Raw genomic sequence first — 17,673 nt, forward strand, 5'->3', positions numbered from 1 at the left:
CAGCAAGAACAGCTATAATTAAGAAATCAACCAATAACAAATGCTGACAAGGCTTTGAGCTAAAAGGGAACCCTTCTCCACTGTTGGTGGGAATGCAGACTGCTACAACTAGTGTGGAAATCAGTGTGGAGATTCCTCAAAAAACTAGGATTAGAGGTCCCATTTGACCCAGCTATTCCCTTTCTGGGTATTTTCCCAGAAGAATTAAAAACATCATTACTCAATGATATATGTGCACCCATGTTTATAGCAGCTAATTTGTAATAGCTAAATCTGGGAAACAACCCAAATGCCCATCAGTTAAGGCATGGACAAAAATGAAAGAGTAAATTTGATGCAAATTACACAGTAGATACTGTGAAAGAGAAAGAAATTTTTCAAATAAAAATAAAAACAACTGGGATGGGGGAAGAAATATATATATATATGTATATATATAAATATATGCACAAGATAGCTAAGATAATTATACTTCTAATTTCTATTAGTACATTGAAAGGAAAAGTTTGTGCTTATATTGGTAGATCAGTTTTGCATGTCTATATCTTGTAATCTGAGCAATTACTTTGATGATAACTGCATGCAATATAATACCCATTGTAAATTTTTATCATATTGTTTTGAAATTCTGTATCATTGTTTTTATTGGTTTTTTTGTTTTAAAAAACAAAGATACTGGTAGCAAAATAGTCATGTGGACAAATGGAACAGAATAGAACAGAAATAAACCTTAGAAAAGTCTACTAATTTTTGATAATTGAACCAAGACATAATATGGAAAAGATAGTCTCTTGAATAAATGCTGCAAAACTAGATGTCCACATGCAAAAGAATGAAATTACACTCTTGATATTAAACCAAAACTCAGTTCAAAATGGACAAGAGAACTAAATGTAAGGTCAGAATCTATAAAACTCTTAGAGGAAATATAGGGAACAAGCTCCTTAACATTATTAATTCAACTTTTTGATACAAAAAGTACAAAAAACAAAAGTAAAAAACTGAACAAAAAGAAAAGGTAGTCTATGGATTGGGGAGAAACATATTTAAACAATATGTCAGATAAGGGGTTAATGTCCAAAATATACAAGGAACACACATCATTCAATAGCAAAAAAAAAAAGCAAATACCCTAAATCAAAATTGGTAATGTGTAGTTGTCCACTTTCCTACTGCTGGGACAAAATACTCAACATATAAAACTTGAAGGAGGAGGAGTTTATTTGGCTCATGGTTTCAGAGACTTTAACCCACAATTAGCTGTCTCCAAACCACAAACATCATGGCTGTTTAGTTTACTGTGGCTAGAAAGCAGTTCAGTGTATGGTGGCTAGAAAGCAGAACAGGAAAGCAACGTAAGAAAGGAAGAGGCAAGGGGCCTGATATAGACCTCAGGGTCATGCCTCTATAACCTATTCAAATACTTGCAGAAGTACGCTTTACTAGTCCCCTGGACAGCTCCCAAGACAATCAAATTGACCATCCACAGTAACCATCATACAAATATCTGAATAAATATTTCTGAGAATGAGGTATAAAAATAGTGAGAGGGTATGTTAAAAGGTACTCAATATCACCAATCATCAGGAAAATGCTAATCAAAACCACAATGAAATATCATGTCATGTCCATTAGAATGGCTATTGTTAAAAAAGAGAAGAGATAAAATGTGTTATCAAGAGTGCAGAAAACAAGGGGGCTGGGGATTTAGCTCAGCGGCACAGCACCTGCCTGGCAAGCACGAGGTGGTGAGCTCGATTCCCGGTACTGGAAAAAAATCAAAAACAAAAAAGAGTGTAGAGAACAAGTGACTCCTGTATGATATTGGTAGGAACATAGACCTATACAGCAGCCACTGTAGAATCACATACGTTTAGGAGGTACTTGGGAAAATTAAAAATAGAACTGCCAAATGACACAGCAATCTTTCTTTTTGGTATATACTTACTTCACCATATTCAAAGTTATCTATATTCTAATGTTCAGTGTAACATTACTCACAGTAGCCAAGGTATAGAAAAATTTAAATTGTCTGTTGATAGATGAAAGGATAAAAAAGTGATATATATATATATATATATATATATATATATATACATCATGATCAACAAATACCCATACACACACGTATATATATACAAACATACATCAATACAAACACAGTTGAATACAGCAACAATATGAATGAATTTAGAGAATATTAAACTAAATTCAACAATCCAGTCACAGAAAGAAAATGTTTCATGATCTCGTCTAGACATGGAATTTACAGAAAAAAATGTAAGTGTAGAGATAGAGTAGAATGATGATTACCAGGGGTGAGAGGATGAAGGGAAAGGAGAAAATGTAGGTCAAAAGTTAGCTATGTAGGATGAATAGCGATATAATGTATATCATAAAAACTACAGTTATTAATATTGTATTGTATACTGGAGTCCTTTTTTATATTGTGATAGTGTATACTACAGCACATTTTAGATAATCTTACCACACAAAAAGCTAAATATGTGAGATGATGGATACGTTAGTTTACTTGACTATATTAAATTGTATTTTTGAAAACATAGTGTAAGTTTTTCTGTAAAATTTTTTAAGTACATTTTTTTTTAAGTACATTTTTTTAAAATAAAGTAATACCAAAGGAACACTAGAAAACAATCCTGGGAGAAATTATAGACAATGTATATAAAGAGGTAGATGTTTATCTACAGATTTGATGCAATCTCAGTCAAAGCGCTAGCAGAGTTTTTGCTTGTTTTTGGTAGAACTTAGCAAGCTGACGTTTAAATTTATATAGCAATATAAATCACCAAAAACTCATAACTGTTTTCAAAAAGAGTAATATTGGAAGACATAGACTGATTTCAAGACTTGCTATGGAACTACATTAAGCAAGACGATGTGGTGTTAGTACAACAATAGTTATATAGATCACTAGAAGAATAGTGTCTGTAAAAATAGATCCATACAAGTCAATTGATTACTGGCAAAGGAATCCAGGTAATTCAGTGTAGGGGGCGGCAGCTTTCTTTCCAACAAATAATGCTGGAAAACTGGACATCCATATGGAAACAAATCAGTTTTGACTCTTATTTTGTACCATATAAAAAACTAATGCAAAGGGGCTCAAAGGCCTAAATACATAAAATAAAATTATAAACTTATATAAGAAAACACAGGAAGATATCACTGTGACCTTGTGTAAGATAAAGATTTCTAAATAATTCAAAATCATGAACCATTAAAAAGTGACTAAATTGGATTTCAGCAAAATCTAATTATGCTTTTCAATGACAATGTTAAGAAAATTCAACGCTCATCTGTAGATTGGGATAAAATCTCTACATCTCAGACAAAAGACTTGTGAAAAGAATATACAAAGAACTCTTACAGCTAAGCAATAAGAAAAAAAGCAACTCATTTAAAAATAGCAAAATACATTAACAGATATTTTACTAAAGATTTTATACTGATAGTAAATAAACACATGGAAAATTGTTTATCATCATTACTTACAAGGGACTGCAAATTAAAAACAGTATACCGGCAAGGAAAACTAAAATAAAAATACTGATATTATTGAGTTTTCATAACTATATGGGCTAATTTAAACCCCTATAATATTAGTACTGAGAATGCAAAATGTTATATCAACGTTGGAAAAGTCTTTCATTATCATATTAACAGATTAAAACTGAATTCATATCATCATTTCAATAGATCAGAAGTTTGTTTTGTCTTCCAGGGAAAACTTGACAATCACTAGAGACATATTTATTGCCACAGTCTGGGGAAAGTGTGTGTGTGCTACTGACATCTAAGGGATAGAGATCAGAAACAGTGTTATATACCTTACAATGCATAGGACAGGCCCCCATTGAGAGCCACTTTCTAAATTCTAATTTTCCCAATCAATAGTGTATGATATTTGCACGTGGCTATAAGGTATGTATATCTAGTCTACTGTTTCTTGCTACATAATACCACACAATAAATGTCCCCATGTGGCTCTTATCCACTTCCCTGGTGATAAATTCCTAAGTTGCTTCTGACTGTACTGTACTACACATAAGACTGTCATACAGTCAACAGCCTCGTACATGCTTACTCTGGAACTCTAAGAATTTATGTGGGAAATAATTTTAGGAACAATTTGTTTGTTTTTTTTGTTGTTGTTTTTTTGGTTTTTCTCCGGTACCGGGAACCGAACTCACGACCTTGCGCTTGCCAGGCAGGCGCTTTTGCCGCTGAGCTAAATCCCCAGCCCAGGGAAATAATTTTAGGAATAGAACCACGTCGTCATACACATGCTTAATTTTTATGAATAATGCTCAGGTAGTTTCTAGAATGGCTAAATCAGTTAACATACAGTATGATGCCCAAAAGAGTTAGATCAGATCTCAGAATGTAAGCCTTTGAAAGGTCTGCTTGAAAGATTTACCCTTGACTGGCATATTGGAACTTGGATCTCAAGAGGGTTCCTCATTCCCCAATAAGACTAGTTTTGCTCTGCCTAGTTCGTCTGTACAAAAATGTGGTCTATCTGAACACCCACTTTTCTTCTGAAAGTCTGAAACTGTGGTATAAAGATTTTATACTGATTTTATACAGTATAAAGATTTTATACTGATAGTAAATAAACACATGGGAAATTGTTTATCATCATCACTTATAAGGGATTGCAAATTAAAAACAATATACTGGCAAGGAAAACTAAAATAAAAATACTAATATTATTGAGTTTTTATAAATATATGGACCAATTTATACCCCTATTATATTAGTACTGCGAATGCAAAATGTTATATCAACGTTCCATCTCATAAAAATGCCTATGAGACTATTACCACCTTTAACATCTTGAACGCAGAGCCTATAATGAGTTTCTCTGGCACAAAACATTTTACATATTGTCACAACTCATTACTATGGAAATTAAGGACATTTTGTATGACTCCACTGGAGGACTCTTGGAACCCTATGCCTTGTTTTCTCTGGACTTTGCCACGTGTATTTAATCCTTTTGTTAATTTTTCTTTTAATCTTATTTTAGTTACTTTTCTTGCTGCTGAGACAAAATAGCCAACACTCACAAGTTAAAGGAGGAAATGTTTATTTCAGCTCACAGTGTTGACGGTTCGGCCCATAATCTACTAGCTCCAAGGCAAGGTGGCATAGGAGAGGGGCATCCCAGAGGAAAAATAGTTCACAGCAGGGCAATCAGGAAGCAGCAAGCAGTGAAGCAGCAGCAGCAGCAGAAGCAGAAGCAGCAGCTACACGACAGAAGCAGCAGCCTGTGTTCTATCTTTCTCTTTATATTCCATCCAGGCTATTAGTACCACGCATACTCAGGGTGGGGCTTCTATTATCCATACTTTTAATCCCAGTAATACATCCTTAGTCCACATTCACACACCCTTAATGCAGCTACCTTTAAAACTCCCCACCTATGACCTCATGAGGCTTTGGGCGGAGATCTAGTTACAAGCCATAATAAGTCTTTTCACTATAACATATTATAGTTAGGAAACTGAAAGTTCTGTCAGCTTACTGAATATAAGAGTGATCTCAGGGACTGCTTTGACACACAATCTTATAAGCAAAGCAAGAAAATTTCCAAAAAGACTTATTTTAAATGCACACTTTGAGTATCACTTCAATATTTATCATGTGCTTATGTTACATCTTTGAAAATACTTTATAAAAATGGGGAGGAAGGTTGTAAAAAAAAAAAACTAGGTGACCTGTGAATGAGACTGAAATTATGTTACAGAACCTCAGAGGATATTCATTCAAAATTCTTCATATTCTACATGAGAAAATTAAAGCCAAAGAAGGTAACAGTTCAAAGATATCCAGATAGTCATCACAGACACAGGTCTCAAATCCCCACTGTTCTGTTTCCTAGTGCTCCTTCTGCTAAGTCTCCAGCCCTTTTCTTATATTAGCCACTTCACTTACCCTAGGGCTGTTTTCTCAATGCCTTTCAGGAGCATATTTTCTTGTTAACTATGGTTCCTCTTATTTCTCTAATTTCCCTAGGCAGTGTATATGTTGTGTTCCTCCCAGAACACTGGGTCTCATGAAAATGGAACCCAACAGAAAAAGAAGAGAAGCTAAAGAAAAATCCTACTGGTAAGTAATAGAAGGATAGGGAAGGGGGAGTGAAGTGGTAAAGAGAGAGAATCCTAAGCCTAACCATAGCACCTTCTTAAGTCCTCATAACTTACTAAAGACTAAGTGTGAAAATCAGGGCCAGAGAGAAACTCATTACGCACTGCAGGACAAAGCATCTTAATATAACCAGACATAGGGGCTGGGGATTTAGCTCAGCGGCAAAAGCGCCTGCCTGGCAAGCGCAAGGTCATGAGTTCGGTTCCCAGTACCGGAGAAAAACCAAAAAAAAAATATAACCAGACATGTCACATGCTCCTTTTGTTTCTTCCTAATAACTCTCAAAAACCTCCCCAAAGAGATAAGATGCTTACATGTTCTAGGAAGCAGGGTCCTATCTCGCTGAGGTGGGGATCATCATTGTTGTACTGTTTCTCCAGGTCTCTCACGAAGCCCATCTGAAACCTGTAGATGTCTTCAATGTTCCCAAAGATTATCTTCAGTTGCTCATCACTGAACATGTCCCTTCTCTTCCGGCACTGCTTCAGGTACCCCTGCAGACAAAGGAAAAGTCTAGGATAAAGACGACTCCCACTCCCAAGGGGCTTTACTCTTACCTAACCATTTGGGAGGCTCATTTCAATTCCACAAAGTAGGCAGGAAATAATCATTTCCACTTGTCATGTGAGGAAACTGAGGTTTAGTGAAGAAAGTCACTGTACCAGCAAATGTTTTGGAAGGCTGGATCTCCAGCAGAGTTCTTCAGAATATAAAGACTCTACAGAGACAGACATAGCAGCACACATCAGTATTCCCAGCACTCTAGGAGGCTGAGACAGGAGGATCACAAGTTGAAGCCTAGCATGGACAATTTAACAAGACCCTGCCTCAAAGTAAAAAATGGCTGGGAGTATAGTTCTGTGAAAAAGTCCTGGGTTCAACCCTCAGTAACACACACACACACACACACACACACACACACACACACACACGATTCCACAGTGTAGACCTTTCCCTACTATTCCTTATGATCATAACCAGGACCCTCAAAATCAAAGTAATCCTTCACAGAAGTAGCTTGAGTACAAACATTTTCACTGCAATATGTATTAGTTTATTTGGCTGCATCTATTCACATCTTAGAAGTTCTAACCTTATAAAATAATTCCCAAAGTCTTAATAATATTGACAATAATATGGCAACAGTGGTCAGGACAGAAAAACTTCCAGTAAGGAAACATGAACTGACATCCATTTCTTATACTTAGTATCTCAGCTATCTAAATTAGGTGGCCAGAAGAGACCATTTGGATAAGCTCAGCCAGCAAGTCCATGAATACCTGGGTATGGTATTTCTAAGTGCTTATGACACATTTGTGAATAACGGGATGCATTAATATAGCTAGTCACAGATAACAGGAAGAAGGGAATCAAAGAACTTGTTGGTCTGATAAGACAGCACTGAGGTAGTAATATAAACAGACACAGGGCAAACTGTAAATCTAGGTAAAAAGAAATTCCATAACTAAAACTGGGTCTTTCATTTTGTATCTGTTGGTGTGGATTTTTTAAACTGGTGATTACTGTCTTCATGAGTAATCATTAATACATAAAAACTTCCTTAGTGAGAATAAATTATGGTCACTTATTTTCATTTAAAAGTTAGGTGCAAGTTTCTTTTTTTTTTTTTTTTTTTGGTTTTTCTCCGGTACCGGGAACCGAACTCACGACCTTGCGCTTGCCAGGCAGGCGCTTTTGCTGCTGAGCTAAATCCCCAGCCCCTAGGTGCAAGTTTCTTAATATGCTTCTTAAGTGTTCAAGAATTCTATAGCAGCTGGTTTACCACACTGGGCCCTGTCTGTAACCATACTTTTTCTCCCTTAGCATGGCGGTAAATGAGGCTATTGAGGCATATACCAGAAATATTGTCACCCTGGCTTTAATTCTCTTTACCAACCTTGACCAAATTCTCAGTTCCCCAATACTTCACACTGCTCAGTTTAGCCATTAATAAGTAGAAGATTTTCAACAGTTTTCAAATTAATAGTCTATGCCTGTTTTGACAACTATTGAAGTAATGGCTACTGCCCTCAGTGACTGACATGTTCATGGATTCCTGTATTTTTTTTTCATATCAAATTCTTGACTAGAAAGAAGATGCCCTCCAATTCCCATAATAAACTTTTGGCTTCCCTCCCTTTACTGAAGTATCGTCCAAAATTGTTTCCTTAGAAAGCCTATAAAGAGAGGGAGTAATGTGTTTCTATGTGTCTGCCTGTGTCTGTCTGTCTGTGTCTCTTCTCATCCTACTCCCTTTGAAAGTATCTTATTTATAATCTAGTAGGGAGAGCAATGAGCATATCATCACAACATTAAGTGGGGTGGCAGAGGCTTCTTTACCCCTGATTTTACTTTCTGTCCCTAAAATAGGCTCAGGAGTACAGCTGGGAGTAAAAAATGGAAATAATGTTACACTTAGTATGTTATTTCTGGGTAAACGGTAGTTACTAGTGACTGATCACAGGGACAAACAGAAAAGTCCAGCCTGGACAGCGTATTCATCCCCTGAGAAGCCAGTTCGGGAAATACTTAATAGATTTGTCACTTCATCCATTTGAAAGATTTTGGGAAGGAGCCAAATATTATAAATCCCCCAAATGTAACAAGGATACTACAGGTCAACATTAGTAAAGGATATAACTGTTACAAGTGTTATACAATATAACAAAATTTTAAAAAAGAAGAAAATGGTCTCTGGGAAAAAGAATAAAGTGAGATGTCAATACAGGTCCTAATTTCCTAAATAAACCATTCACTCCATTATCAAGGACATTATTTTCTATTAAGTTATACATGTTGTGTTTAAGCTACATATTAGCAAGACTATGACTGCCCACAGGATGGTGAGACCCTAGAACAGTGAACCTTTTAGATTGAGTGCCCAAATTGCAACATGAAACCCATTTATTAATTGCAAAGTGTTCAAACTACAATTAAATCTGAATATTCAATGCTTGACTGCTGGGACAACTTGGCTTATGTGCTGGTAGAGAGGGCTCTCCATGTCCACTGCAGTATGTGTGCATATGTTCACCACAACTTCCCTACAGTATTTTATCAATAGTTGTTCTTTAAAGCTAATATTAGATTATAAATATATTCTGGTACATTTAGCTTCATGGAATATTACCTAGTTATTAAAACAGTTAAGACATGTGTAGAAACATGGAAGTCTTTATGATAGAATATTAAAAATTAGAAAATAAATGATATTATGATTACAACTTTTTAAATACACACACATACATGCTTATGACCGGATTTGAAGGAATTATAAATATGGAAAAGCACAAATAATTCTGTTATATTTGGTGGATTCTGATTGACTTTGTTCCTACTTTTAAACTTCTTCTAATCCTGTTTTTAACTGTCTTCATGGGTAAAAGTGACAAAAACTCTTTGTCAGAGAGTATAAAGAAAAGAAAATATAGCTGTAAGAAGGCTTCCTCTAATGCAATATTATCAGTAAAGAAGAAGAATCCAAGGTCTTCTCAAAATCTCCTCCAGCCCCACTGTTTAGAACATATAACTTGATGAAAGCAGTATAAATAATTTTTAGCAACTGGCTTTATCAAGGAAATAAGAGATGAGATGTAAAAAAGAATATGGAAGTAGTCAGAGAACCCAAAAATTTCAACCTCAACCTCTATACTATACAAATGTGTGAGCTCCTGGGAAAAGAAAGAGCAACAAGGACAAATAGTTTACTGGAGTCCTGCATTTATTTTTTATTCCCCCCGTTTTTTGTCTGGACCAATGATTATCTAATTTTCCATAGCAGAGATCAACACAAGTTTGGCTTAGGAGCCAATTATATCTTCTTATTCACTTACTTTTGAAGGTATATTAGTGTAGAATGAGCTACACATAAAATGTGACTACCCAAAAACCTGATGCAATTTTAAATTAGAAAAAAAAGTACATTAAAAAGCAAAAATGAGAAGCAATTGGAAGGTAGTCACACTATTCAGAATAGCATGAAGATCAAGAAAACACTGCACCGCCAGAGGGAGCTAAGCAGGTAAGTAGAGTATAGATGGCCTGAAAAACAACGCCATGAGGGATGATGGAATCAGGTATGTTTATCTTGCAGAACACTCAGGAGGCCTCCTGAAACCTGTCAAAGAGCAAAAAGGGAATAGAAGCAATCTATGGATCTCACTGTCAGACATGCTTTAAAAACCCTCAGATCCTAGTTTCCATCAGTAAGACAGAATAGGATGGCCTGAATTGATTCAAGAGACCAACTTTCCCAGAGCCTTGCCATTGCCTCCCAGTGGGCATGGGAGAGAAGGCAGGCCACAGAGTAATTGAGAATTTGTGGATGTGACCCAAGCAGTCACAATTGGCATGAATCACCCCTGGTATTGCTATGGTAGCAGTCAAAGAAGGTTGCTCATCCATTTTGCTTTGTTCTTAAATTCATAAGGGTTGTTCTAGAAGTCTAGATCTTGTGTATTGATCTAGAAGTACTATCTTGATATGGGCTATAAAGTATAGACAAGATTAGCAGAGGAGATCCTCCAAATCACTGGGAAATAGAATAGATCAAGGAGCCTCTGAACCATATGGAGTTTGGAAATTCTTTAAAGAAGGGCACTCACAAGTCTACATCTCAGTGTTTCTATCTCTAAAATGGAAACATAAGAAAAGATTTCCTTGGTACATTCAGGTCTAAGTTTCTAGGGGTTTCCTGTATTCTTTTTGTCTGAAAGCTTGAAGTCTGGTAAGAGATATCACAAACATACTGAGGATAATTTTTTGGGGGACACCGGGAATAAACTCAGAAACTCGCAATTGCCAAGCAGGCACTGTGCCATTAAGCTACATCCCCAGCCAAGGATGATTTTTTAAAAATTAGGGTATAATAACCATAACTGTCATATTCACAAATGTATGTACCTCACATATAGTTGCTGCTTCATATATATTTTTTGAATAAATTAGAAATTACTAGCTCTCCTCATGTTAATAGTGGCAAAAAGTAACTTAGAAGCAAGAGGTTAAAACTGTTTGTTTTCTTTTCTTCTTACCCCTATTGGACAAGAAAACCCTTCTTCAATAATATAAAATGATTTTAAAACCTTGAGGATAAGAACAAGATATTTGCCACATGGAAAACTGATAAGTAAGTAATAAACACAGTAATATGTGGACTATACAAGAAGCACCAATAAAGAGAGGGGAGGGAGAGGGAAGGCCTAGGTTGTCCAGCTAGTCTGGTGGACAGGGTAAAGTCTGGGCAGGTAGAACTTACTGGGTTGGGCACTCTAGGTTGATTAGCTACCTCACCTATCCTCATATGCTATATAAATATAGCCATTTTATGCAATGTATTATCCTTTTTATGCATATCAAGATGTGAAGATATTTGGAAAATACTAGGATAGGTAAAGTATAGAAGAAAATCCAAATGGTTAATAATTTTGAAACCTCAGGCTTAAACATATCAAATAAAAATGACTTGAAGCTACAGAATGATGATCTTACAGCATGACTTGAAGAATTCATGAAAAACTTATTTAAATTTCTTCACGGTTAAGAATATGAGACACTAATGTGAATGACTGAGGAAAGATAGGTCATTTTCTCAGGAGGCATTTGAGGACAGTATTTGTTCCATAGGTATGGGGTAACTGAACTTATCTTCCCTAAAAGAGATAAGAAAGTCAGCTTTATAGGATATATTTTGTTCTGTTTGCCCTATGCCTCAGTTTCCTTGATTATAAAATGAGTTACAAGGTTATAAGAGGCAATATCACCCACGAATGCTCACAGTGATCTGGAACTAAACTGAGGTTAGTTTATACTGACTAAAACTAAATAGTACTTTATACCTCTATCCAGACTTAGAAAGAATGTGATCTTCTGCAGTGAATTCATTTAAAAGATATTTCTTATTGACCTCAGTGAAAGACTTTGGTTAAAAGTCAGTTGATTTCCCACTTCCTCCTCTGTAAAATGAGAGTGTTATGGTTTAAACATCTGTAAAGCACTTCTACTCATAGGAGTAAAAAGAAATGATATTTTCCAATAGATAGTGTGACTTCTTTCTATACTGAATATAGTGTCTCCCATTTTCCCCTCAATAAATATGAGTGAAACATATTTAGAGCTCTTATTTAACTTACAGGAAGAATAGATTGTGTGTGGTGTTGGTAAGACAAGAGAGACTCCATTTTCTGTTTTTAACTCCATATTAAGAGAAGTTACTTAAAGTTCACTTAAACTGTAGTTGACCCCCACTCGACTTGGATAGCTATTAACTCACTTAGAGCAGTCATACAATGGGAACAGAACAAACAGGACAGATTGGCAAGTAGGCTAAAAGTTAAAATGGTCATTTAGAATTTGGCTGTCCAACCTGCTGGGAAAAATAAACTCTGTGATAAACTTTGTGCAGTCTTGTAAGATTCCTAAAAATGAGGTAATGGTTACTATGAAAACCTAAACTGAAGGTGAGACCCAGATCACCACAAACATCTTCTCTGGCTCCTGGTTAGAGACTGTCCATCAGCTGGCTTAAATAAAGTTTTGTTTGTTCCTGCTTTTTCAGTTTTCTTGTGAGTGCCTTTCTCAGTGAACTCCCTTGCCATATCAGTGTCATATTAACATATCCATACTTGAGTAGAACATGCCTCCAAGGGTAGCAAGAAAAAAGAGGCAGAAAATGCAGAAGAAACCTGTGTCAATTCCACAGCTCTTCTAGTTCAGCATGTTGACATCTTACAGAACCAGAGAAACTAGGATCCAGAAATCACTGAAAGAACAACTCTAGTCAACTCATTTTAGGACTGGGTAGAAAGTCAGGGTAGAAGAGACTTTGCTACAGTTTCCTGGCCAGTGCGTGATGAAGTAGGAACCCAAACCCTGGATTTCTTATTCTAAATTTGGTGTTCTTTCTAGTAAATCATTTTCTCCACAGGTTTTGGCTTTACACATTACTGCTGGCCTTAACCACCCGTGGTAGAAATTGATCTAATCACTTTTATTGGTCTTTTTAATAATAAAATTAATTTTTAAAGTCTATAAATGGATCAAATCTAGTTACTTGAATTTGAGTAATTACTGCCCAAATATAGATTTAATTAATACAATTCATGCCAATTAAAAATTGTTACAATAATCAACAAATTCATTTCATTAAAGAAATTTATTTATATTCATGAGTAGTTCATCTTTAATAAATTCTCTAAACTTTAAAATGGAAATGCTACAAGTATCCCACTGCTGGTATATATAATATGGCCTTTACAATTGCTGTGCCACAAATTAGCAATATTATAATTTTTATACATTGTAATGTTTTCTTTAAGGAACTGTAATATGATGACATCTGGCTTGCTAAATCAATGCCTTTTTTTGCTTTATTATAAACAAAGACCCCCTGAAGAGTGGTACAAGTTACCCAATGGGACAGTCATACGTGTACCACCAGTAGTTTAAGCTGGTAAAAATAATCAAATTCAAATCAGAGCTGCCTAGCAGTGACACACACTAATTATAGCCCTGTCATGAACATGTTAAAGGTGATACAACCTAGGGCTCAAAATTGTTCCTGACCCAACTAGATACAGCTTTCTTTAACTACCTTTGACATCTCTGTGGCTGCAAAATAGGTCTAAAAATAGTTTCTAACAATCATCAGTAACAGCTCTGCTTATGTTAGTTGAACTGAGCAACCCTCAAAGCAAGGTTGTTATTTATATCCAGATTTCCCTGTTAGCTTAAACCACCCCCCACCAGCAGCTTAACTTCTAGGTTTAAAGCCAGTTAACTTCTTCATTCCATCCCTTTTTCTATTCCCCAGCCCAAGCTCTACTCCCTACCTCAGGCTTAAAAGCTGCTGCCCTGCTTCTTAGGAGTGGGCTGAAGTCTGTAATTTAGATCCCCAACATGCTGCTGTACATGTTGTGCTAATAAATCTTTCTGCCTCCATCTGTTGTCTCCAAGATTTAATAAACCTAACATTTGGTGCTGAAACCCAGGAGGCCTTTGCAAAGGGAAACTTTCATAAGGTCACCTTTATTGTTGCTGTCCTTCCACACAACATCAACCATCCTCTCTGATCCAGGAGGTCATTTCCTTGGAGTTGGGTGAATCTCTAGGTTTCTTCCAGAGAAACTTGCCATTTTCTTCTGTCTATCAAAATCCTAGCACTGGGTCTTAGTCCCTTCTGGACTGTGGAACTGTCCGCTTGGTCTGGCCCCTCAGGAGGCATGGGATGCTGGTCTTCTGCTGGTGGCCACCTTTACTGAGAACATACTCAAAGATAGGGGATGCCTGTCTCTCCGCTGTTTTTTCTTCCATTTACCTAGAGAACCCATTCACTCCACTATGGACAATTTCAGTTTGGCCTTCTGGGCATCCAAAGACTAGCTTTTGTTACCATCTGTTTAAAAACCTGAAAACCCTCTATCTGGGAAGGGGAGACAACAAACCAATTTTTTTCTTCTGTAATAGTTTAATAGTAACCTAAACACAGTACCTTCAACTTCCAAATTCTTCAAGACTTAAACAGATGTACCCACTGCAATGTCAGGTGGTCCAAAGTTTTTTATGTGCAGGCTTTCTTTTACCTTCTCAGTCCACTTTCTGTCAATCCTGTACTACTTTCCAAATTCTCCTTCTTCATGATCAACCTAGACTTGATTCTAGTTCTGTCCTTGAACCTGAATTCAATCTTTTGACCTTGAAGCCCCACTCCCATATGCCCCTTAAAACTTCACTCCTTCTTCTTCAGCCCCACCATCAGAGAACTCCTCCCATTAAGTAGCCCATCTCTCCACCCTTTTTTTGTTAGCCTACTATAAGCTCTTATGCTCTTCAGCTCCCTCTTAAGCTGGAGCCTCAATTGGCTTCCTCCTCAAGGAGGTGGCCGGGGAAGAGGGCATTATACACACATTCATTTCCTTTCTCCCTTTTTGACTTTTCCCAAGTTAAAGTATGCCTGGGTTTCGGTTCCCCTCAGGCCCCAGTTCAACCTCCAGTCTCTCCTCAACCAGATAACTCCCTTTCAGTTTCTCTCCTTTTCCACACACAAATACCTTTTCTGTCTTTTCTAACATTTTTGGTGTAACTCTATACTGTCAAAATAACAAAAACATTACAAGATATCTCTATTATAATTCACCTAAAAATACTATGGTAATGCCTAGGGAGATAATTGTGTTATGTATCTCATGTTTGTCTGCCTGCTAATCTGTGCTTATAATAATCAACCTTGGATATAGGGAATTCCTGGACAAGACTCCCTGTGTGGCTGTCAAAGCAGCTGCTTCAAGCACTTCGGTTTTATCAAAGATGGGTGGCTTCTCTGGTTATTCCCAGGATCCCCAACTCCAAGGTTAGGGGGAAATTTTACTTGTTGGTAAATAATTTAAAGAGATCTGTATAAAGTCTGTGTGGACAAGGGTGACCCCCACCCATGGCAGCAACAACAGAGACTAAATTCCAAACCCATACCAAGTAAATACAGAAAAAACTGAAATAAAACAAAATACCAATGCCAATGGTAAACATGCCACAAAATTAGACTTTTTTTTAAATAAAGTGGTCTAAATCACCAAACTTAGCTCATGCTGGAGTCTAAACACAAGTTGGTTTAACAGTCAATAAGTCACACTACAAGGTCAAGTATCAGGGAAAATGTGGTTCTTGGGTTACACACAGTCTACACTGGGTTGTAGCAAATAACAAGCTAAAATTGACTACTGTCTCAGGATACCATAAGACAAACAGCCTTCCTGACCCCCATAAAATGGTAATGAGGGCACACTAAAAAAATCCAAATGATTGGTAATATCTTAACTGATTAGTAAATTTACTTTAAATTCGGTGGTTTAAATTAATATATTCATCGGACCAATGTGCCTAAAAAGTTACTTAGAAATAGCTTTGGGATGATTCTTAAACTACAATTATAGGGTTAAATTACTCTGCTGTTAGTTTGTACATGTAATAAGATAATTTTTTGTTCAGTGTCATATGAAGTCTTAAAGGATTATCAGTCATTGCTACAAGGTAACATCTTTGCTCCTCTTTCTACTTTCTCTGGTACTAAGATCATTTAGTGTTCAGTGCTGCTTAAAATCTGTTATTCAGCTAGCACTAATAAAAATATACTATCTGTAGGTTAACTCTGAGATAAAAATGTACCAAAAATATTTTCAAATACGAGCATCTACTAAGACTATTATAGATAGAGATATGAAAAACGTTAGAAATATAAAGCTATGTCTTGAAATGAGATTTTTATGTAATAAGGTTTTCCCCAACCAAGATGGGAAACGGAAACATAGTGACAAAACTCAGAGGTTTGAGTAATACTTCACTGTACAAAAACACCACATCTTTTTTATCTATTCCTCAGTTGATGGGCATTTGGGTTGTTTCCAAGATTTAGTTATGACAAATTGCACTGTTATAAACATGGATGCACATACATTGCTGTGGTATGATGCTTTCAGTTTTTCTGGAAAAATACCCAGAAGGGGAACAGCTGGGTTAAATGGGACTTCTAATCCTACTTTTTCGAGGAATCTCCACACTGACTTCCACAGTGGTTGTACCAGTCTATACTCCCACCAACAGTGGAGAAAGATTCCTTTTCCCCCACAGCCTCACCAGAATTTATTATTGGATGATTTCTTAATGACAGCCATTCTTGATAAAGTGAGATGGAATCTGTGTTGTAATTTGCATTTCTCCAATGACCAATGATGTTGAACATTTTTTCATATTTATTTGCCATTTGTATTTCCTCATCTGAGAAGTGTGTATTCATCTCAGATGCCTATTTTTTGATTGGGTATTTAAATTTAGGGAGCCTAATATTTTTTATTTCTTTATATGTTCTAGATAGAAGTCCTTTGTCTGAGAGACAGTTGGCTAAATTTTTTCCCAATTCATGGGTCTTCCTTTTACTCTGTTGTGATTTCTTTTGATATGCAAAATATTTTCAATAAGATGAAATCCCAGTTGTTGATTCTTTCAAGTAGTTCCCAGACAGTTTGGTATTTGTTCATGAGTTCTGTGCCTTCCCCTATGCTTTTATAGGTAAGTGGACGCAACTACAGACCATACTCATAAGTGAAATAAATCAGACTTACATGTGTAAACATAGTATTGTTTCCTTAGGATAAGAAATTAAAAGAGTAAATAACATCTGAATGACACAATAGATATTGTGAAAGGGAAAGAAACTGCTCAAAAGGAAAGAACAACTGGGATCGGGAAAAGGAGAAAAAGAAGTGAGAAAAAGGAAAGAAAAAATTAAGTATATTTATATACACAAGATAGCTAAGATAATTGTAATACTGATTTCTATTGGTTGGTGGAAAGGAACAGTTGATGTTTAATTGTTTGATCAATTTTGCATGCCTATGTCTGGTAATATGAACAACTACTTTGATAGTAACTGTTAATTCGTATCATCTTGTTTTGAAATTCTGTGTCATTTTTATGTTTTTTTCTTATTTTTTGTTCCTTTAAAAAAAG

The 17,673-nt window shown here is 36.1% G+C and overlaps 1 protein-coding gene across 8 annotated transcripts in view; it reads right to left on the bottom strand.

Moving 5' to 3' along the window:
* The window catches only part of Arhgef9 (Cdc42 guanine nucleotide exchange factor (GEF) 9), a 193,543-nt gene that overhangs the window by 67,950 nt on the left and 107,920 nt on the right, over positions 1-17,673 (bottom strand). For all 8 annotated transcript variants that reach the window (XM_013502875.1, XM_013502878.1, XM_005401553.2 and 5 more), the window contains one exon: positions 6,489-6,668. In XM_013502875.1, the coding sequence (XP_013358329.1) occupies positions 6,489-6,668 (180 nt within the window). The remainder of the gene's footprint in view (positions 1-6,488; positions 6,669-17,673) is intronic.

Source organism: Chinchilla lanigera, unplaced genomic scaffold (assembly GCF_000276665.1).
Source record: "Chinchilla lanigera isolate Chin_1 unplaced genomic scaffold, ChiLan1.0 scaffold00074, whole genome shotgun sequence".
Lineage (NCBI taxonomy): Eukaryota > Metazoa > Chordata > Mammalia > Rodentia > Chinchillidae > Chinchilla > Chinchilla lanigera.